This window comes from Babylonia areolata, chromosome 18 (assembly GCF_041734735.1).
Source record: "Babylonia areolata isolate BAREFJ2019XMU chromosome 18, ASM4173473v1, whole genome shotgun sequence".
NCBI classification, from domain to species: domain Eukaryota; kingdom Metazoa; phylum Mollusca; class Gastropoda; order Neogastropoda; family Buccinidae; genus Babylonia; species Babylonia areolata.
The window spans coordinates 71,398,674-71,423,288 of NC_134893.1; the positions used below are offsets into that span (position 1 = coordinate 71,398,674).

A 24,615-nucleotide genomic window follows, 5' to 3' on the forward strand; every position below is an offset into this window, starting at 1 on the left:
TTTGACATGGAAGCTTTCAGGTGGACACAGTCCGTCCACAAGAGGGTAAGCGTGCAGGCTGATCCATACATAATTCTTTGCTGCAGTCCATCTGCTGTATAAATTAGACTAATTTTTAAAGAAATAAAGGGGGTTGATGGTGGAGTGTATGACTGACCTCTGCATGGACACGACATGATGGTCAGGTTTTGTCAGCCTACTTAAAGCTGCATAAGTGTGTGTGTCTGTTGTTCATTTGTGTGTGTTGTTTGAGTGTGTGTGTGTGTGTGTGTGCGTAGTTGAAACATTAGCTTGTCCATACTGGCTGGAAACATTGCAGCGATACAACACACACACCCTTCCACACACACAAACACACAGACACACACAGACCCCTCCACACAAACACACATCCACAAACAAACCCATCATCCCCTCCACACGCACACCAAAACTCACCCATCAGCCTAGTAGAAACATTAGCATGGCCGTACTGGTTGGTCACATCACAGTGATACAACCCACACACCTCTCCACACACACAACACACACACACACACACACAACACACCCATCAGCTTAGCAGAAACATTCACACAGCAACACTCACACACACACTCCAACACTCACCAATCAGCTTAGTAGAAACATTGGCATGGCCATACTGGTTGGACACATCGCAGCGATACAACCCATAATCTGACGGCTTCAGCAGAGCGATCTTCAGCTTGAAGGCCGTGATGCCCGTGTGGTAGCGGCTCTTGGCAGTGGTGGAGAACCGAGAGGTGGTCGGGATGGGGTCTCCGTCTTTGGACCACACGCTGGCAGGGTCGGTGGTGTCAGGGTGGCCCCTGAACCAGCATGCCAGAACCGCCTCCTCTCCCTGGTTCGGTGGCACTGAGTCTGTGCGGAAGTAGGTGTGCATCGGCTTGACTGCAAAAAACATGAGGGGAGATGGGGGGAGGGGGGGGGATTATTTGGTAAATGGGTGCAACAGCCGAGTGGTTACAGCACTGGACTTTCAATCTGAGGGTCCCAGGTTCGAATCTCAGGTAACGGCGCCTGATGGGTAAAGTTTGGAGAATTTTTCTGATCTCCCAGGTCAACATATGTACAGACCTGCTTGTGCCTGAACCCCATTCGTGTGTATACGCAAGCAGAAGATCAAATACACATGTTAAAGATCCTGTAATCCATGCCAGCTTTCTTTGGTGGGTTATGGAAACAAGAACAAACCATGTGTGCACACCCCCGAAAACTGAGCATGGCTGCCTACATGGCAGGGTAAAAACATCGTACACGTAAAAGCCCACTCACATTTGACTACACCAATACTATAGCAATAGAACTTTAAGACAAGAAAGAAAGGGAAAAAAACATACAAACATGCATACACACACAACATAGTAAAATCACATTTGAAGAAAAGAAAGAAAACACACACACACATACACAAACATAAAGACACACAGGCATACACAAGCACACACTCACAATTTTAATCAGTCAGATCATAGTTTAAAAAACTACACACACACACACATGCAAAGATGCATATAATTTTTTTTTTAAAGCAAAAAAACACAAACACACACACACACACACACACACACACACACACACACACATGCATGCAAAGATGCATACAAATTTTGAAAAAAAGCAAACACACACACACACACACACACACAATTTCAACCAGTCAAAAAAAACAAACAAACAAACATATACTTACACCTAACATTGACGTAGCTCTCGGCAGAGACAGAGACCCCCCCAGCAGTTACCGTGCAGCTGTAGTTGCCCTCTGACCTCGGGCCCACATTGGTCAGTCGGAGAAGGCGCCCCCTGGTGGGCAAGGTGCGGTTGCGTAGCTTCCAGGTGAAGGACGGAGCACCTTGCAGGTTGAAGACGTCGCAGGTGAGGTACACTGTGGAGTGCTGGTTGAAAATCCGGCGCTTGGGGGACTGGGCGATGGAGATGGAAGGAACTGGTGACACGCAGAGACAAGACATGACGATCATATCATGCTGACCCTGGCTGTCAGCAGCTGATCATTGGTGACACACAGAGACACAAGACATGACAATCATATCATGCAGACCCTGGCTGTCAGCAGCTGATCATTGGTGACACACACAGAGACAAGACATGACAATCATATCATGGAGACCCTGGCTGTCAGCAGCTGATCATTGGTGACACACAGAGACAAGACATGACGATCATATCATGGAGACCCTGGCTGTCAGCAGCTGATCATTGGTGACACACAGAGACAAGACACGACAATCATATCATGCAGACCCTGGCTGTCAGCAGCTGATAATTGGTGACACACAGAGACAAGACACGACAATCATATCATGCAGACCCTGGCTGTCAGCAGCTGATCATTGGTGACACAGAGAGACAAGACATGACAATCATATCATGGAGTGGGGGGCTGTTGTTTGAGGGACGTGGTGGCGGTCTTCACTCTGGGAGGGACGCTCACTCAGTCTGGCTCCGCGACTAAGCCATTATTGTCGTTAGTAGGGGGCTTAGTAGGTGGTGTCCTAAGTACGTTAAAACAGAAAAGGCACCACTGAACACCACCGAAGTGACTCAGCAGCAGTGCAGGGTCTCTTCTGGTGTATGGCCTCCTGGCGACCTAACATCGATGGTTCCCTGTGGACTGCCGACGCTGGAACTGCGAAGGACGAACCCGGGTGTGGCCGTGTATGGGGGAATCTAAATGAGCGGCGTGGGAGTAATGCCACTGAAACGGTGCAGATAATGGGGCAGAAAAAAAAAAAAAAAAAATCGTATCATGGAGACCCTGGCTGTCAGCAGCTGATCACTGGTGACACACAGAGACAAGACACAACAATCATATCATGCAGACCCTGGCTGTCAGCAGCTGATAATTGGTGACACACACAGAGACAAGACACAACAATCATATAATGGAGACCCTGGATGTCAGCAGCTGATCACTGGTGACACACAGAGACAAGACACAACAATCATATCATGCAGACCCTGGCTGTCAGCAGCTGATAATTGGTGACACACACAGAGACAAGACACGACAATCATATCATGGAGACCCTGGCTGTCAGCAGCTGATCATTGGTGACACACACAGAGACAAGACGCGACAATCATATCATGCAGACCCTGGCTGTCAGCAGCTGATCATTGGTGACACACACAGAGACAAGACACGACAATCATATCATGCAGACCCTGGCTGTCAGCAGCTGATCATTGGTGACACACACAGAGACAAGACATGACAATCATATCATGCAGACCCTGGCTGTCAGCAGCTGATCATTGGTGACACACAGAGACAAGACACGACAATCATATCATGGAGACCCTGGCTGTCAGCAGCTGATCATTGGTGACACACAGAGACACAAGACACAACAATCATATCATGCAGACCCTGGCTGTCAGCAGCTGATCATTGGTGACACAGAGAGACAAGACACAACAATCATATCATGGAGACCCTGGCTGTCAGCAGCTGATCATTGGTGACACAGAGAGACAAGACACGACAATCATATCATGGAGACCCTGGCTGTCAGCAGCTGATCACTGGTGACACGCAGAGACAAGACACGACGATCATATCATGGAGACCCTGGCTGTCAGCAGCTGATCACTGGTGACACGCAGAGACAAGACACGACAATCATATCATGGAGACCCTGGCTGTCAGCAGCTGATAATTGGTGACACACACAGAGACAAGACACAACAATCATATCATGCAGACTCTGGATGTCAGCAGCTGATAATCACAGTCATAATTTCGTTAACTTCATCATAATGTGTCTTATATTGAAACGGGAGGAGGTTTGTGTCAAGTGGTACTATTTTCTGCATAAAGTCATGCTTGATGATGATGATGAGGATAAGGACACTTATATTGCCCCTATCTTCGGTCAGCGACTAAGCTCTAAGTGCTTTACGAATACAGAGCTATTTACATGACAGGATGCCTACCTGGGTACAGCAGAGTGACGGCTGCCATTCGGCATTCATCGTTTGTTTCCTTGTCATTCGATCAGATTTCAGGCACGCACACATACACACTCACATAGACATGTGATATTTTACGTGTAAGGCTGTTTTTGTTTATTTACCCCGCCACGTAGGCAGCCATGCTCCGTTTCCGGGGGTGTGCATGCTGGGTATGTTCTTGTTTCCATAACCCATCGAACGCCGACACGGATTACAGGATCTTTAACGTGCGTTTTTGATCTCCTGCGTGCGTATATACACACAAAAGGGGTTCAGGCACTAGCGGGTCTGCACATCTGTTGACCTGAAAGATCAGAAAAATCTCCACCCTTTTACCCACCAGGTGCTGTTACCAAGATTTGAACATGGGACCCTCAGACTGAGAGTTCAACGCTTTGACCACTCAGCTATTGTGCCCGTCGCACATGTATACATACGTGTGTGTGTGTGTTTGTTCGTTGTTTTGTTTCAAGTCCATCCACAATTGTGATTCTAACTAGCCACATCTACTTTCGATTTCTCCCCTTCAGTGGGGTGGTAGTTTGCACAGGCTTATATCACAGATTGACATAAGTTTACATTTGGGCCAACAGCAAAGTGAGAGGTGTATTATCAATGGCTTCTCCAGTCAGTGGGAAACCATTTACAGCTTAGTCTTTTGTGAAGGACTATGACTCTCAAACTAGGAGGCAAAATTGCACTGGCTCTTAGTGCTGCGGCCTTGTGGGCTACTTGGCCTTTGGGAACCATCCCAACGCCGACTGTCCTAAAACCCTCTTGGCCGAGAGAGTGGGGAGGTACTTGGGCAAGAGACACTCTCCACTATAATCAAATTCTAGCCCAGATAGTTGGAACAGCAGTTGCCTCCTCTGCTGTGTCATAGTCGGACACGACTGACTGTCATAAAATAAGTTTGCACAGGACAGGGAATCAGACCCCTGCTGGAGTCTGCACCAGTGGGTCACAGTGCAGTGTGTGTAATTAACTCATTGTGCTCCAAATAACTCGTACCCATGATTACTTCCCCTGTGGACCAGGTACGAGTATTCTCGCACCAACACACTATCCTAATTCTGCTCATTCTTGCTGGGTAAAGTTGACATTCTAAACCCAACCTCTCTGGAAGCATGAAAACGAAGCTTTGTCTGACCGATTGTCAACAAATTCTCCATCATTTTTAACCGTTATATTGAACCACACTGTTTTTTCCGCAGTGGTCTCATGTAGTGCTGGTCCAGGGGAGTTGTAGCAGGCATGTAGCTGTGGGGTAGAATGAGTTAAATGTGATGTGATTTCTAATGATGCGTGCATGTCTGTCTGCTGGCGTGTAGAAGCACATGGCGGGTGAAGGACCACTGGTCTAAAAATAGATGGATAACTCATTGGCCAGGAAAGCTGAAGCCAACTGAACACCATATTGTTTCTTGTATCCAGCTATAAGTCGTCTGCTAACTAACTGGTGGTAGTTTCTGAAATGTAACCGTGTATCTTCGATGAAATTGTGACATGCTTGCCCCCGCGACATGCCAAATGTTGCGTCTTGATTGGTGTCTGCCAATGGTTTATTTACCAAAGTTGAAAACTGTGCAATGACACGGAGCACAAATTTGCTGTGGAGGCACACACAGGAATGTCAGCTTTACTTACACCATGAGCTAGCGAAAGCTTACCGTGAAGCAGCCATCGTAGCCAGCTGAGCACTCGACTACATACATGAAGTTACCGCTATACTGACACAAGTAGCAAAATGGCTGATTGAACACTTCCGCTGGCTTCAATTAGCAAAGGGGCTCAAAGAAAGCATGCGCTATCCGCCTATTTTCAGGGAGGACATGGTGAAGGACTTACCCAGGTCCCCGAAGAAGAGGGTGACCCAGGGTGCAGGAGCCCCGCTGCCCTTGGAGTTGCGGGCGGTGACGGTGAAGGTGTACCTCTTGTTGGGCACCAGGTCGCTCACGCTGAATGGGGAGCTCACGTTCTGTGGCCGCAGAGAACACACGTTACGTTGGAAATAGATGAAGAGGGCATCATGAACTAAATACACATTTTTCACACACACACACACACACACACAGAGAGAGAGTCTGAAATCGTTTTTACCAAACTTCTCGGAAAATTCTTTTGAATGTATTTTTGACAATTTCAAGATGCTATCTGCTATTGCAGAAGGTTTGCTGCATAGTCCAATTGGACATTTGTTATAGTTGTTACAGTTGTTTGATGTTAGCGTTTCCTTCTATATTGTGCCTATGTCTCCCGTTTTAATGCTTTATTTTTTCCAATGCTCTGTATCTTTCCCCACCACACACACACACACACACGCACACACGCGCACACACACATCATTTTTCACCCTCTGCCCAATACCGTTCCCTCCACCACGCCCTGCCCTCCACCCCCCCCCCTTTTTTTTTCCGTCTAATATCACTTAAAGTGGAAGATGTTAAACTGAAGACTACTACTACTACTACTACTACTACACACACACACACACACACACACACACACACACACACACACATATATATATATATATATATATATATATATATATATATATAGTGAGAGAGAGAGAGAGACAGAGACAGACAGATACAGAGATTTTGTTTTATAGAGACAGAGACAGAGAGAAAGAGAGAGAGACAGAGAGAGAGAGAGAGAGAGATTCAAATGGTTAATGTGTTTCGGCCCTAGGCATACATACACAAGAGGGAAGGGGAAGAGGGATGGGGGAAGAGGGAGAGGGGTAATCCAACAGTTCATTCACAGACTATGTAGCAGCTTCATTTTAAATACAGTATGTACGAACTAAAATTATTTCCGTTTTTTTATTTTTTTTATTAAGTATGAGATCATTTTCCAGACTGAGTATAATGTTAATTCAATGCACGTATACATTCCAAACTACCATTAACATTGGCATTCAAGGTTCAATGAAAATACGATAGACACATTTCTCGGGGTGGTATTGATAAAATCCGTTAACTTGCATTAAACTGTTGTCTCTTTACAGCATGGAAAATGGACGATGATCTTTGTAGTTGCATTTCTTGTGAAGAGAGAGACACAGAGAGAGGGGATGAGAGAGAGTGTATGTGTGCATGTGTGTGCGCGTGGTGTGTGTGTGCGTGGTGTGTATGTGTGGGGGGGGGGGGAGGGGTAGATGTGCAATGCAGTTTGGCTGACTGAAATGGAGAGGCACGTAAATTTCAGTAATCTGTATATTTGTATATAGCTATTTCCATTTGGTGCCATTTAATTTATCTTTTTATTTTCTATTCATTTTATTCATTTTATTTGTTTGTTGTTTTCTTCTCATGTTGGACATGTGCTGCAGCCAAAAAGAAAATCTCTGTACCAAAGTACAGACAATAAAGTTTGTGTATTGTGTATTGTAAAATGGATTTGCCAACTTGGCGACTTACCGTTTTTTTCCCCTCTAACAGTATGCTTATGGGTAAGTTTTTGAAATCTTCTAGGAACTTCTGCCTCAAGTCATTAAATAACAGGCAAACAAAAATAGAGTGGTGTTTGTTTTCAGTTCTGTGTCCAGAACTTGGACATCGTTTACTTTCAGGATTTTCACTCTGTCTGTTTCAGTTGCTATCAATAGGCAATACGCCAAGTCGAATGTGGGAAAGGGCTATCCTGAAGCACACTACTTCAACACTCTATATTTTTCTTTTCCAAAATCACCCTTATAGGCTCTATAAAATTCATACCTGTCCTTTGAGAGAGAGAGAGAGAGAGAGAGAGAGAGAGAGAGAGAGATTTATCACATATGTTTCTACTAACTTAAACATGCGGTCAAATGTGGTTGTGCATGTACAGATCTCTCTTGCCTGTGTCTTTATAGTGCAGTATAGGTCTGCCTGGGGGACGTCCCCCCCCCCCCCCCTTGTTTCATGGTATAATAACAACCTTTCAGAACCAGACAAATTAGTCCGACACAAACTTACCCATCTGGTGATGTAGGCGGAGGGGTCAGAGTTACTGGCCTCCCAGTAGTGAACGTCGTAGGTGCAGGGGTCAAGGACGGCATCGCAGTTACTGGCTGAGCTCCAGTCCAGAATAACACGGGACCCCTGCAGGTTCCGCGCCTTGAAGTGGTACGGGACTGACGGCAGCAGACCTGTGTCAAGATCAATGAAGGGTGCCATCAAGGTGGACAGGACTGCTGCATTTTTTTTTTTTTTTTTTTTTTTTTTGTGCTAATTTTTGTTTCTCAAGACCTACCTGCACGACTTTTTTTTTTTTTTTTGGCTGCCTTTTAAAAAAAAAATATTTGCTGCCCCATCATCTGTACCATTTCAGTGGCATTACTCTCATGCTGCTCATTCCGAGTCCCCCCGTACACAACCACACCTGGGTTTGTCTCTTGCTGTCCTAGTGCCGGCAGTCCACAGGAAACCAATGATGTTATGTGCATGATATTTTGTACATGGACACAAAGTGCATTAATCAAAACTACAAGACCAGTGGACAAGGGATCATACATGTTTCTAACCCTACTCCTCTCCATCTCTGAAAAGGAAATAAGTCAGATAAAGGAAATTTTCTTTCTAAAATTATGTTTAAATAACATACTTACCGTGACCCAACTAGTGCAGACTCCGGCAGGGGTCTGACATTCCTGTCCTGTGCAAACTACTTCTCCACGGAGAAAATGAAAGTACTATGGCCGATAACCTCCCGGAAGTAGGTAACCTCCCCTCTGTCTCGCTGACTAGCGCCCTCTTTTGATGGCAGCCATCATGACTCCTGTTCCTGTGCTCTTCATACGGCTAAGTTTTTTCTTATTTTCTGTCTGTCTGTCGATTCTCTGGCGTTCTTGTTTCTTGTCAAATTTTGTCTTGAACCAGGTCACATAATTATATGGTTCGATTTTAAGTGTGTCAGTGTATCAGAGTTGGAGAGGAAACTGAAAGTGCTCGTAGTGCTGGAGAGGATGTACAAGAGGTGATGTATGTATCTCTGTGTGTGTGCATGCGTGTGTACATATGTGTGTGTGTGAGTGACACCTTACCAGGTGAGAGGAGAGGATACAGGAGGTGATATACATGCAAGAGTGCATGTGTGCATGTGTATGTGTGTGAGCATATGTGCGAACGTGTGTATTTGCATATGTTGCGTGTGTTTGTGTGTGCATTCATGTGTGTGTGTGTGTGTGTGTGTGTATGAGTGTATGTATGTGTATGTGTGATTACATGAATGTGTGTGTGTATGGGTGTGTGTTGTTCTTTCTTTAGTTTAACGTCTTTACACAATGTGTGTGTGTGTGTGTGTGTGTGCACGCATCTGGGTGTGTGCCTGCATTTGTGCATGCATGTGTGTGTGTGTGTGTGTGTGTGTGTGTGTGTGTGTGTGTGTGTGTGTGTGTCTGTGTATGTATGTATATGTGCATCCGTGTGTGTGTCTGTGTCTGTGTATGTAAGTATATGTGCATGCATGTGTGTGTGTGTGTGAATGTGTGCATACGTGTATATTAGAGTGCAAGTGTCGCTGTACCTGAATTTGACAGGAAGCAGGAGGTGATGATGGACAGACTGGCGTCGGCCAGACAGCCAGCCAGCCGCACAGAGAAGTTGGTGGGGGCGTGGCTGCTGCACAGGGGAAGGCACTCTGCCGGCAAACCATTCTCCTGACAACACAGACTGTGATCCTGGCCATCTGCACAATAAAGAAATGACGACATGTCATCCTCGTTTACATGAAAATGGTTCAATATCATCCTGTATGAAAACAATTACTGTCATACTCATCTGTATGAAAACCATGATATGTCATGTACAAAAAAAACCACATCTGTGTTCACCCTGTCTGTACAAAAATTACATATGTGTTTTCCCTGTCTGTACAAAAAACACATGCCTTTTCTCACTGTCTGTACAAAAACTACACATGTGTTCTCCCTACCTGTACAAAAACTAAACATGTTTTCTCCCAACAATCCTTGTCTGTACAAAACTACAAGTGTTCTTGTCTGAACAAAAACTACACGTTTTCTGCCAACAATAAGTACAGTACAGTTCACAGCACAGTACAGTACATACAGCACAGTACAGCGCAGTACAATACAAGACAAGCAATATAATACAACAGAACACAGCATGATACAATGATGATGTTCGTCCTTCGGATTCGAAGATGACCATGGCTTCAAAAATCAGATGGAAGATCTGTGGCTGTGGGTCTGGAGGTGACTGATGAGGCCAATCCAGGCCCTGAAGGCTCGTCTACATGTGGTACAATACCATAGTGCAATACAGTGCAGTACAAATTACGATATAATGCAACGCAACACAACGCAACGCAACGCAACACAACACAACGCAACACAACGCATTGCATCACATCGCATCGCAACGCAACGCATCGCGACACAACAAACAACGCAACGCAACGCAACATAACGCAACACAACGTAACGCAATGCAACACAACACACAACGCAACGCAACACACCAAACATATCACAACACAACACAACACAACGCAACGCAACGCAACACAACACATCACAACACATCGCAACGCAATGCAACGCAACGCAACACACCACACCACACAACACCACACAACACATCACCACACCACACCACACCACCTCACCACACCCCACCCCACAACACAACACACATCACACCACACCACACCACCCCACACCACAACACACACCACACCACAACACACAACACATCACACCACACTACACCACACCAGAAGACAATACACCACACCACACCACACCACACCACACCACACCACACCACAACACACGCCACACCACAGCGGACTGACCGGCGGCACAGGCCAGAATGTTGTGGTTCTCCTGGCTGCAGTCAGTGGCGTTGGAGGCGGGTCGGTTCATGCACACCGCCTGACAGGCTGTACTGATGCTGCTGGACTCACAGCAGTCTGTTCACACACACACACACACACGCACATGCACGCACACACACACACATGCACGCACACACACACACATACGCACACACACACATGCACACACACACACATACGCACACACACACAAACACATGCACACACACACACACACACGCATGCATGCACATGCACACACATGTTGTAAATAGTAATTGTTTATATCCCTTTCCCTTCTCCCTCCCCACCCCTTGTTTTGTTTTTTTTTTTGTTTTGACATGTCAAATATGACTTAATGTGGATAGAAATTAAATGAAACTGAACACACACACACACATGCACACACACACACACATACACTCACACACAGAGTAATGATGATGATGGTGGTGGTGGTGGTGGAGGTGGTGATGATGTTGATGATGGTGATGTTGGTGATGATGATGGCAGTGATTATAGTGATGATTGTAATGTTTGCAATGATTGCAATGATGACGATGATGATAACAAAAGAAGAGGAATAAGACCCAGGAGGAGAAAGAAGTAGATAATACAGCTGAGGACAACGACAATTACACAGTGATGATATTAAAATAATGACCCATCATGATGATACTGTTAAGCACAATCATAAATGTCATCATCATAATTACATACTTATAATTACAGATATTTTTATACATACCTACACAAACATTCAGACATACAAACAATCATATTTTACACCACATATCAAAGAAGTGGGGGTGGGGTGGGGTGGGGAGAAATTAGATCAATCCTCCCCCCCCTAACCCTCAACTTATTCAATTATCACCCCCACTCCCCCCCCCCCAAGCCCCCGCCCCCTCAATATCAAACATTTCTATTATCATTGATACTACCTTTTTTTTATATCATAATTATTATTTATTTATTTATTTATGTAAGCTTATCTATTATTTATTCACCTTTTTTTCTTTCCTTTTTTTTCCAAGGCCAGACTAAGCGCGTTGGGTCACGCTGCTGGTCAGGCATCTGCTTGGCAGATGTGGTGTAGCGTATATGGATTTGTCCGAACGCAGTGACGCCTCCTTGAGCTGCTGAAACTGAAACCATATCGATTCTACCCTCCCCTCCCCCACTCTGTCAACACAAAATGGTACCACCCACACACTGCACCAGAGCGGAGATTACCAGACGACCGAAGACTGACTTACGTGTTCTGTTGGCCCACAAAGCGCGACTGGTGTTTGTTGGGGGGTCTGGAACGAAGGGGAGCTCTGAACCTGCACACAAACAGAAAGCCAGAACATGTATCGTCTGTCCTGTAGTCTCTGACCGCAGGGGTTCCACTGACAACCTACAATTAATCAATCAATCAACCAATCAATTAATTAACCTACCAGTCAAAAGTAACAACAACAACAAAGAAGAAGCAGGAGAAGAAAATAATGATAATATAAGAACATAACTATTATAACAATAACCATAATAATAATAATAATTTAAAGAAATGAATAATTAAAAAGTAAACAATGATGACAATAAAAATAGACACAAACATCGAACTATACACCGAGAAGACATACACAAACAGATCACATTAGATTCCATTGACACATACAAAAAACAAAAAAAAAAGATTGTTACATATTTGAAGATCAATAAGTATCCTACCACATACCCAGGGCGGGGGTGAAGACAGTGATGGTGGGGGTGGGAAGACTGGACGTGTCGTTGAGGATGGAGGACACCGTGACGTTGTACGACGAGCCTGGTACCAGGTTCTGCATGATGTACATCAGTCGTGTGGTGCTCTCCTGGAAGGTCACAAGTCACACACAGCACCTCAGGTCAGTCATCGGTTCACAATGCAACGTGCTTCATCCCAACACCCAACCCAATCTCAACACACCACACCACACCACACCACACCTTATGTTTCATCAGCTGTCTCCACCCCTGAAAATGGAGTGATGGCCTAGAGGTAACGCGTCCGCCTTGGAAACGAGAGAATCTGAGCGCACAGGTTCGAATAACGGCTCAGCCGCCGATATTTTCTCCCCCTCCACTAGACCTTGAGTGGTGGTCTGGATGCTAGTCATTCAGATGAGACGATAAACCGAGGTCCCGTGTGAAGCATGCACTTAGTGCACGTAAAAGAACCCACGGAAACAAAAGGATTGTTCCTGGCAAAATTCTGTAGAAAAATCTACTTCGATAGGAAAAGCAAATAAAACCGCACGCAGGAAAAAAAAAAAAAATGGGTGGCGCTGTAGTGTAGCGACGTGCTCTCCCTGGGCAGAGCAGCCCGAATTTCACACAGAGAAATCTGTTGTGATAAAAAGAAATACAAATACAAATACAACAAATGGCTGCCTACATGGCGGGGTAAAAACGGTCATACATGTAAAAAGCCCACTCATGTACATACGAGTGAACGTGGGAGTTGCAGCCCAAGAGTTAGCTGTCTTACGTTCCCATGGGTGAAAGTGACTTGTTTTGTGGAATGTTGAAACATTGCAGCAAAGTCCAAGGGCCGTTTCAGTTTCAGTTTCAGTAGCTCAAGGAGGAGGCGTCACTGCGTTTGGACAAATCCATATACGCTACACCACATCTGCCAAGCAGATGCCTGACCAGCAGCGTAACCCAACGCACTTTGTCAGGCCTTGAGGAAAAAAATAAATAAATAAATAAATAAACAGAATGAAGTGAATGTATTTTTTCTTTGCTACAGGGTCAATCACCACTGCACTGTCAATTAAGCACAACTGACATGATAATATTTCTTTACGGAAATGGAAGGGATGTTCAAAGATCTAGCTATGAATACTGCCCAGGCCTACCGTCACCAAAACTAAAGCACATGAAAAATGCTACAATCTGTACGGTGATAGCCATTTACAACCAAACCTAGATGTCTTTTTTTTTGTTGTTGTTGATTTGTTTGGTTTTTTTGTTTTGTTTGGTTGGTTTTTTTTTTGGTTTTTTGTTTTTTTTTGGTGGGGAGTGTGTGGATGTTGAGGGGGTGTGGGGGCACAAATGTGTCCATTTTCCGCTTTTGGTTGTCCAGTGCTTTCCATATAAAAACTCACCATACAGCAAATTTTCTCTCTATTATAAGGACAAATCTCACCCCTGCTAAATAAGATACATATGAAAAAACATAGCGAAAAACAGAAAAAAACACCCCAAAAATCCAATAAAACAAAACAACAAAAAAACCCAATAAAACAAAACAAAAAACCCAACCCAATAAAACAAAACAAAAAAAACAAAAACCGAATAAAACCAAAAAAAACCCCCCAATAAAAAATGAAAAAAACAACCCAATAAAACAAAAAAAACAAAAAACAAAAACCCAATGAAACAAAACAAACAAAATCATCCCAATAAAACAAAATGAAAAAAAACCAAAAAACAACCCAATAAAACAAAATTTAAAAAAAAACCCAAAACAACCCAATGAAACAAAATGAAAAAAAAACACCAAAACAACCCAATGAAACAAAACAAAACAAAAAACAACCCAATAAAACAACAAAAAAACAACAACAACCCAATAAAACAAAACGAAACAAAAAACAACCCAATAAAACAAAACAAAAAAACAGAAAACAAAAAACAACCCAATAAAACAAAACAAAACAAAAAACAACTCAATAAAACAAAACAAAAACAAAAAACAACCCAACAAAACAAAAAACAACCCAACAAAACAAAAAAAACAACAACCCGACAAAACCAAACCAAAACCAAAAAAAAGCGGAGGACGAGTGGCACACACCTGAGCGGTGAAGTTCCTGTTGAGGTTCTTGTAGACGACCAGGTAGCTGTCAGGTTGGGGTCCTGTCTCTGGGTTCATCCACTGCAGGGTGACCGTGTGGCTGGTCAGGTTGGTCACCTCCACGCCCTCAGGTGTCCGCACCAGGTCCTCTGAGGGATGACCAACAGCGGCATGAATAAGTAATGATAATACGACTAGCTGAGGTATTTCATCATGCACTATTTATTTTATTTTATTTATGTATTTATTCTTTTTTTTTCTTTTTAATTTAAAAAAAAAATTTATATATATATATTTATATATATATATATTTTTTTTTTGTACGCTTATAGTTGACTTCATCAAGTTTTTGCGCCTTATAATTATTATTATTATTAGTAGTAGTTCTTTTTTTTATGTATTTATCTATTATTTATTTATTTATTTACTTATTTCTTTTTATTTTATTTTATTTTATTCTATTTCATTTATTGTGTGTGTGTGTGTGTGTGTGTGTGTGTGTTTTGTTTTTGTTTTTTTAATTTTTTTTGTTTTGTTTTTTTCTAAAGGCCTGACTAAGTGCGTTGGGTTACGCTGCTGGTCAGGCATCTGCTTGGCAGATGTGGTGTAGCGTATATGGATTTGTCCGAACGCAGTGACGCCTCCTTGAGCTACTGATACTGATACTGATACAGTGTATGTGTTGTTTCATGTGTAGCCAGGTTAGCTACAATCTTCATTGGTCCAGGTTAGCAGACGACTTGTGTGACTCGCCGATGGTTCGGGAGTAGGTAAATCGGTCACAGGTTATCTCCCTTTACAGGGAGCCTTATCATTCTTCATCAATTCGTTAAATTATTAACACTTCCTAATATATGAGATTACAGTTTTTATGTTATTGGACTTCAGAAAGATCATACTTCTTAGCTATAATGATATCGTAAGGCCAGAAAGCCAATAACTCTTTTAGATTAATATTTATGTGAAGGAATTCTGGTGCGATCTTCAAAACCTACTCAGTTAAATCATACAAAATACCTTCGTTTTCTATAAATCAACATAGTTGCTGTGGAATTTAGACTGTGCATTAAAATGTAAATGATTAAGCTTCCTTCTCATGTATCGCTTCCCATGTATACCTAAGTTACAGGCATGCTGTGGCACGAAATGTCTGACGGCATTTCGGCCCCACAAAACTGCCTCTTCTTTAAGCCATTGGAATTCGTCAGTGCCGATTTCAGCAAAATATATTTTTTACAATACCTAGACATTTTTATAGTATGTTTTGCAGATCTTTGCATTTCTGTTATTAATCTGATGAATATCATACATGGATAATTGGGTTGTAGTAGGATAAACGAAGTATTTCAGTGCCAATCGCAAGTGCCAAAAGCACCGCCAAGTCATGCTGACACGGGAGCTGTCCGTTGAGTTTTCTCTTGAATTTTGACATAAAAATTTTTTTACTCTAGAAGAAGATTCTAGAGATAATTTTTATATAGTTGGAAATTCAGGATTTTCAGTTATTTAACTGTTACAATCATATTACGTATCGCGATGTATTGATTGTTGTAATGTACAGAAATGATACACGAACTCGTTGGAAGTTCAGTGACTCTTGTTGTTTACAGTTTTTAACTACATTATTTTGGTAGAAAATGGTTTACCTTAAGAAAATGCTTGTCTCTTGCATTTTTGTGTGATATGTAATATGTCTATGTTAGTTCCCTAAGCCGAAAGTCAGACGCCACTAAATTTGGTCAAACAAACACAAGTTTGGCCCCTTAAGGCTCACGGAGGGCCGGTTCCGTGAGTCGCTTCACGGCGCTGGCTGGAACTGAATATAAGGAGTGAGCGAGCGCCACACAAATTCAGAACTCTTCTGGTCTGGAAGAATGAGAGAAGAAAAGAAGATAACCAGAGCACTGCCTTCCCGAGTCTACCTTGCCTGGCTGCGGCTCTCTTCTGCAAAACACCTTCTACCTGTCTTCGCCTTCACAAACACCACCTTACCACCCCATCACACATGTAAGGTGCTTAAAGCCCATGACATGGGGAGTTTTTGCCACATAGCACAATCTATTATTATCATTATCATCATAATGATACTAATTAAGCTCAACACAGCTTGTATCAGACAATGACATATGCTTACAGCTGTACCAAACAGCAAAGTGAGTGATGTATTATCAATGGTTTCTCTATTGCAATGGGAAATCATTCGCAGCTTAGTCTTTTGTGAAGGACCGTGACTCTCAAACTAGGAAGCAAATTTGCACTGGCTCTTAGTGCTGCAGCACGGGGGGCTAGTTGGCCTTTGGGAACCATCCCAACGCCGGCTGTTCTAAAACCCTCTTGGCCGAGAGAGTGGGGATTAACTTGGGCAAGACACTCTCCACTATAATCAAATTCTAGCCCAGATAGTCAGGACAGCAGTTACCTCCTCTACTGTTCTGACGGTCATAGTCTAACACGACTGACTATCATACAATAATGAGGATGATGATAATAAAGCTCAACACTCAGTTTATGTGAGAAAATGACATATGCTTACAAAAATGACGGGCGCAATAGCCGAATGGTTAAAGCGTTGGACTTTCAATCTGAGGGTCCCAGGTTCGAATCACGGTGACGGCGCCTGGTGGGTAAAGGGTGGAGATTTTTACGATCTCCCAGGTCAACATATGTGCAGACCTGCTAGTGCCTGAACCCCCTTCATGTGTATATGCAAGCAGAAGATCAAATACACACGTTAAAGATCCTGTAATCCATGTCAGCGTTCGGTGGGTTATGGAAACAAGAACATACCCAGCATGCACATCCCCGAAAAAGGAGTATGGCTGAACACACACACACACACACACACACACATTCAGGATTTATTTAACCTGTGACCCTTGTTGGGGCATTGAGGATTGCAGAAAACAAACCAAACCAAATCACAGCTAGACATATTGTAACATCTGCATCACACACACACACACACACACATTTCTTAATATATAGAGACAGACAGACAGATATAGTGAGTGAGAGAGAGAGAGAGAAAGAGAAAGAGATTTCTTTTTACACACACACACATACACACACACACTCACATACCCATCCACCCCTATCCCACACCCCCAACGCACACATACACAAGTCAAACACACACCACATCATCAAAACAAACTCTGAACTGGAGCAGAAACTGACCCAGGCCCTCCCTGTAGCACTGCTGAATTTTAGTCATGTCTGGTATACAGTCGACGTAAGTGAAATCCAGGGGGCCAGGAGTGCTGTGCGAACACAGGTCGTAACATTTCTCCTGAACGTCACGCCGACGACAGCAAGGTGTGTGATCCCGTCCATCTGAAAACGTACAAGAATACAAGAGTAAGGATACTTGAAAAGATACAAGCATACAAGACTGTTTCATTGTCTCTACAAGAGAAACTGTTGACACGTTGATAAGTGGAGTGATGGCCTAGTGGTAACGTGTCCGCCTAGGAAGCGAGACAATCTGAGCGCGCTGGTTCGAATCATGGCTCTGCCGCCGATATTTTCTCCTCCTCCACTAGACCTTGAGTGGTGGGCTGGACGCTAGTCATTCAGATGAGATGATAAACTGAGGTCCCGTGTGCAGCATGCTCTTAGCACACGTAAAAGAACTCACGGCAACAAAAGGGTTGTTCCTGGCAAAACTTTGAAGAAAAAATCTACTTTGATAGGAAAAACAAATAAAAACTGCACGCAGGAAAAAATACAAAAAAAATGGGTGGCGCTGTAGTGTAGCGACGTGCTCTCCCTGGGGAGAGCAGCCTGAATTTCACACGGAGAAATCTGTTGTGATAAAAAGAAATACAAAAAAAAAGTACAAAATAATCTTCTTCTTCTTGTTCACCTCTTCACAATGTCAGTCCAGCTTGTCTGATGAATGACGTCGTCCTCTCCAACTCCTGTCTGGAGCCACTTCTTCTTCTTCTTCTGCGTTCACTCGTATGCACACGAGTGGGCTTTTACGTGTATGACCGTTTTTACCCCACCATGTACGCAGCCATACTCCGTTTTCGGGGGTGTGCATGCTGGGTATGTTCTTGTTTCCATAATCCACCGAACGCTGACATGGATTACAGGATCTTTAACGTGTATATTTGATCTTCTGCTTGCATATACACACAAAGGGGGTTCAGGCACTAGCAGGTCTGCACATATGTTGACCTGGGAGATCGTAAAAATCTCCACCCTTTACCCACCAGGCGCCGTCACTGTGATTCGAACCCGGGACCCTCAGATTGACAGTCCAATGCTTTAACCACTCGGCTATTTCGCCCGTCGTCTGGAGCCACAACTTGCATCAGAATATAGTCAAAGGAAAGATACGTCAGAGGCAAATGACTGAAAGAAAAAAAATTTTAAAAAATGGGCCACCTCAGCGAAAACACATGCACCCACACATGTGCACACACCGATACTAGCATGCAGATATGCGAAGCCAAACACAGAGAAAGAAACACACACACAAACATATATTTATATATACACACATACAGAGCACACACACTCTCACACAGAATGACAGATATACATAAAAAAAACTACGCACACACAAAAACAACAACAAATCCACTGTCCCATGACAGTACAGACCAGAACAGACATCACACTGGCAGCACAGGTGATGACTGTGCTGATGAAGTTGTAGAGGATGACATATAATACATTATGTGCTATTGTATTTGTATTTTGTATTTCTTTTTATCACAAAAGATTTCTGTGTGAACTTCGGGCTGCTCTCACCAGGGAGAGCACATCGCCATACTACAGCGCCACCCATTTTTTAAAATTTTTTCCTGCGTGCAGTTTTATTTGGGTTTTTTTTTATTTGTTTTTCCTTTGGAAGTGGATTTTTCTACACAATTCTGCCAGGAACAACGCTTTTGTTGCTGTGGGTTCTTTTACATGCGCTAAGTGCATGCTGCACACAGGACCTCGGTTTATCGTCTCATCCGAATGACTAGCGTCCAGACCACCACTCAAGGTCTAGTGGCGGGGGAGAAAATATTGGCGGTTGAACTGTGATTCGAACCAGCATGCTCAGATTCTCTCGCTTCCTAGGCGGACGTGTTACCTCTAGGCCATTGAACAAAAACAAAACAACACATAACTGTCCCATAACTGTACAGACAAGAACAGACATCGTACCGGCAGCACAGGTGATGACAGTGCTGTTGAAGTTGTAAAGGACGACATATACACATGTGCGTCTGAAAAAAACAACAACACACACACACATAAAACCCAACTCAGCTGTACCATAACTGTACAGACAAGAACAGACATCGTACCGGCAGCACAGGTGATGACAGTGCCAATGAAGTTGTAAAGGACGACATATACACATTATGTGCGTTTGAAAAAAACACACACACACACACAAAACACAACTCAGTTGTACCATAACTGTACAGACAAGAACAGACATCGTACCGGCAGCACAGGTGACTACAGTGCCGATGAAGTTGTAAAGGACGACATATACACATTACATGCGTTTGAAAAACAAAAAACACAACTCAGCTGTACCATAACTGTACAGACAAGAACAGACAGACATCGTACCGGCAGCACAGGTGACTACAGTGCCGATGAAGTTGTAAAGGATGACATATACACATTACGTGCGTTTGAAAAAAAAAAAAAAACACAAAAAACCCAACTCAGCTGTAGCATGACTGTACAGACAAGAACAGACATCGTACCGGCAGCACAGGTGACTACAGTGCCGATGAAGTTGTAGCACTGCAGCAGGACACCACTGTAGTAGCCAGTCATGCTGGCATGGTAGTCACAGCCTGCAGAGCACAGAGGCGGCATCCCAGACTCCTCACAGCACTCTGCAACCAGTCAGTGCCGCCGTGCTGATATCTGATGATGATGATGATGATGATGATGATGATGATGATGATCATGTTCATGATAATGATAATAATGATGATGATGATAATGATGATTTTTTTACGATTATGATATGATGATCATGATTATAATTGTTATCATTATCATTATTATCATTATTATTATTATTATTACTATCATCATTATTGTCCTTATTCTTCTTAATATTATCAGTATAAGTATCATCATTGTCAATAATAATAATAATAACAATAACAATGATAATAACAATGATAATCATCGTATCATAATCATTAAAAAAAATCATCATCATCATCATAATAACCTTTACAGTAACTGCAAAAAGTAATAACAAAGAAACATTGATATGGTATGGTGTATGACACAAAGAGATGATAAGTAATAACACACACACACACACACGCACACACACACACACACACACAAATGAGCGCATGCATGCATGCACACACAGACGAACACACACACATAAGCACATGCACATGCACAACACACACACACACACACACACACACCTGCGCTGCTGTCAAAATACACAGGACATACACTACCGACGAAGCCCCCTTTACTGACAGCAATGCAATAATCCCTTAGTTAAGAGTCCAGACTGGACGGGCGCAATAGCCCAGTGGTTAAAGCGTTGGACTTTCAATCTCAGGGTCCCGGGTTCGAATCATGGTGATGGCGCCTGGTGGGTAAAGGGTGGAGATTTTTACGATCTCCCAGGTCAACATATGTGCAGACCTGCTAGTGCCTGAACCCCCTTCGTGTGTATATGCAAGCAGAAGATCAAATACGCACGTTAAAGATCCTGTAATCCATGTCAGTGTTCGGTGGGTTATGGAAACAAGAACATTCCCAGCATGCACACCCCCGAAAGGGGAGTATGGCTGCGTACATGGCGGGGTAAAAATGGTCATACACATAAAAGCCCACTCGTGTGCATACGAGTGAACGTGGGAGTTGCAGCCCACGAACGCAGAAGAAGAAAAAGAAGAAGAGTCCAGACTGAGTGATCCACTGAATTCTTCATCTTTGCTGTCAGTTACAAACACCTTTGTACAAGCTGGTTATTGCAGCGATAAAAACTGCTTCTGTGACAATGATCAACACCTGAGCTGTAGTTGACTGTATTTTCACAGCACCACAATGAAAAAAACTTAGCCGTATGAAGAGCACAGGATCAGGAGTTAAGATGGCTTCCGGAAAAAGAGGAAGCTTGTGAGAGATACGGAGGGGAGGTAACCTACTTCCAGGAGGTTATCGGCCGTAGCTACTTAAGTTTTCTCCGCGTAGGTGGATAGTAGTTTGCACACGGCAGGAATCGGACTCCCTGCCGACGGGCGCCATAGCCGAATGGTTAAAGCGTTGGACTTTCGATCTGAGGGTCCCGGGTTCGAAATCGGTGACGGCACCTGGTGGGTAAAGGGTGGAGATTTTTACGATCTCCCAGGTCAATATATGTGCAGACCTGCCAGTGCCTGAACCCCCTTCGTGTGTATACGCAAGCATAAGATCAAATACGCACGTTAAAGATCCTGTAATCCATGCCAGCGTTCGGTGGGTTATGGAAACAAGAACATACCCAGCATGCACACCCCCGAAAGCGGAGTATGGCTGCCTATATGGCGGGGTAAAAACGGTCATACACGTAAAAAGCCCACTCGAGTATATACGAGTGAACGTGGGAGTTGAAGCCCACAAACGCAGAAGAAGAAGAAGAAGAAGGACTCCCTGCCGGAGAGTGCACTAGTGAGTCACGGTAAAGTATGTGTAGTTAAAAAGAAATTTTAGTTTCAGTTATAAGGAGGTATCAAAGCACCGCACACTGATTCATCTTAAAAAAAAAAAGAAGAAAAAAAAAAAGGAATACCGGATGCCTGGCCTACTTATAAACCCAACAAACTGGTCAGCACTTAAACAGCCAACCCCAGGTTAGTACAAAATATCAACACAACACAGAATCAGATGAATTAACAAATAAGCAATAATGAAAATGAAAGAGACAAGAATGGCAAAGGATGGGGGGAAAAAGACGCCACATACTGGTAATGTTGTGCACCACTGTCGGTCTCTCTGCAACTGAGGTCTCTGCAGCCAGAAAAAATAAAATGTGAAACTCATGAAATAAACACATCAAATATTAAAATGTAAAAAAAAAAAAAAAAGAATCACAGAAGAAAATTGTAAAAAAATAAAATTTAAAAAAAAAAGAAAAAAAAAGTAAAGTGTGTGTGTGCAGGGGTTGGGGGGCGGGGGAGCTGGGGAGGGAGGAAGGGGGGGGGGCATTGGGAGGGTGTCTGAGTGTGTGTGTGTGTGTGTGTGTGTGTGTGTGTGCACATACGTGTTTGAGTCTCTGTGTGTGTGAGTGTATGCAATACAGTGCATGTGGGTGTACTGTGCATGCACGCACACACGCTGGGCATGAGTGAGTGAGAGTGTGTGTGTGTTTCTTTAAGCAGTGGCTCTGACAGACCCACAACAGGAATAAATAGGTTAAAAAAAAAAAACCAACAAAGCATGGTGTAGGTTAATGGAAGCAGACCCACCATGGGGAAGCAGGTCCAATGCACCTATTCCCATTTCACCTACTCTTTGATCACGTCGCCACCCACAGTGGTAGTCTGACAGTTTAACTCCTTGTCCTGTTTCCCCTATTCTATAACAGGATAAATACATTCAGCCTCTCTATCCCACACACACAATTAAACATAGGCAAACTGGGAGGAGGTGAATCAGGATCATCAGCTTGATTAAGTGGAGTGATGGCCTAGAGGTGACACGTCTGCCTAGGAAGCGAGACAATCTGAGTGCACTGGTCCAAATCACGGCTCAGCCGCCGATATTTTCTCCTCCTCCACTAGACCTTGAGATGGTGGTCTGGAGCTAGTCATTCGGATGAGACGATAAACCGAGGTCCCGTGTGCAGCATGCACTTAGCGCACGTTAAAGAACCCACGGCAACAAAAGGGGTGTTCCTGGCAAAATTCTGTAGAAAAATCTACTTCGATAGGAAAAACAAATAAAACTGCACGCAAGAAAATTTTTTTTAAAATGGGTGGCGCTGTAGTGTAGCGACACACTCTCCCTGGGGAGAAGCCCGAATTTCACACAAAGAAATCAATTGTGATAAAAAAAAAAAAGAAATAGATATACAGATATATCACGGTGAACTGGGAATGAGTGAACCACGACGACAGCTCACCAGGGTAGGTGGAGAAGCGGACGACGGCGGAGGGGAGACTACTGCCGTTGATGGTGACGGCGATGACCCTCACCGCATAGCTCTCTGTCTCCGTCAGGTTAGTCAGCTTCAGGTAGGTCCCCACCACTTCTGCCTGTGGCACACACACACAAAAACATGTATACATACACATACACAAAAAAAAAAAAAAAAAAAAAAAAATCACATGCACGCACACACACACATGCACACAGAGTCCAATCTATTCTCCTTACCCTTGTTTTTCTTTCCAGTTGATACATACCAGCTTCATATTCTTATTTTCATTCCATTTTTGCGGTAAGATTTTTTTTATACACTTCTGCTAAATTCCAAAAGAAAGATGGAAGAAGAGGAAGAAGAAGAAGAAGAAGAAGAAGAAGAAGAAGAAGAAGAAGAAGAAGAAGATGATGATGATGATGATGATAATGATGATAATAATAATAATAATAATAATAATCCGAAGAAGAAGACAAGGAGGAGGAAAAATCAATGGACAACCACCACCACCACCACAGAGAGACACTATTTCACAGCCCACTGACCACAGTTTCCCAGGAGGCACTGGCGTTGCCACGACGGAGCTGTACGTAGTAGATGTCGATAGGGCTGTCGCCTGTGGCGTTGGGGCGCAGCCACATGAGCACTGCCTCGTGCGCCCCCACCTCAGACAGCACCACACCCTGGGGGGCCCTTGGCTGTTCACCTGGAGGAGGAGGAATTTTTGTTTAATGTCCCGTCACACATATCGGTGATTGAAGACATTTTGTTAAAGTATTTATGAATACATCTGAGTATTATCGGTTAGAAGGGGTGGGAGATGTGGATGAATGGAGGGTTG

General features: G+C 43.6%; 1 protein-coding gene across 1 annotated transcript in view; it reads right to left on the bottom strand.

Moving 5' to 3' along the window:
• Window positions 1–24,615, bottom strand: part of LOC143292142 (Ig-like and fibronectin type-III domain-containing protein 2) — an 82,111-nt gene that overhangs the window by 22,408 nt on the left and 35,088 nt on the right. The window contains exons 14-27 of the mRNA XM_076602329.1: window positions 24,320–24,480; window positions 23,757–23,889; window positions 22,598–22,642; window positions 20,374–20,508; window positions 17,828–17,983; window positions 14,651–14,799; window positions 12,548–12,683; window positions 12,081–12,149; window positions 10,801–10,917; window positions 9,508–9,669; window positions 7,959–8,131; window positions 5,848–5,977; window positions 1,715–1,969; window positions 610–912 (exon numbers count right to left, since the gene is read on the bottom strand). Coding sequence (XP_076458444.1) covers window positions 610–912; window positions 1,715–1,969; window positions 5,848–5,977; window positions 7,959–8,131; window positions 9,508–9,669; window positions 10,801–10,917; window positions 12,081–12,149; window positions 12,548–12,683; window positions 14,651–14,799; window positions 17,828–17,983; window positions 20,374–20,508; window positions 22,598–22,642; window positions 23,757–23,889; window positions 24,320–24,480 — 2,124 coding nt within the window. The remainder of the gene's footprint in view (window positions 1–609; window positions 913–1,714; window positions 1,970–5,847; window positions 5,978–7,958; window positions 8,132–9,507; window positions 9,670–10,800; window positions 10,918–12,080; window positions 12,150–12,547; window positions 12,684–14,650; window positions 14,800–17,827; window positions 17,984–20,373; window positions 20,509–22,597; window positions 22,643–23,756; window positions 23,890–24,319; window positions 24,481–24,615) is intronic.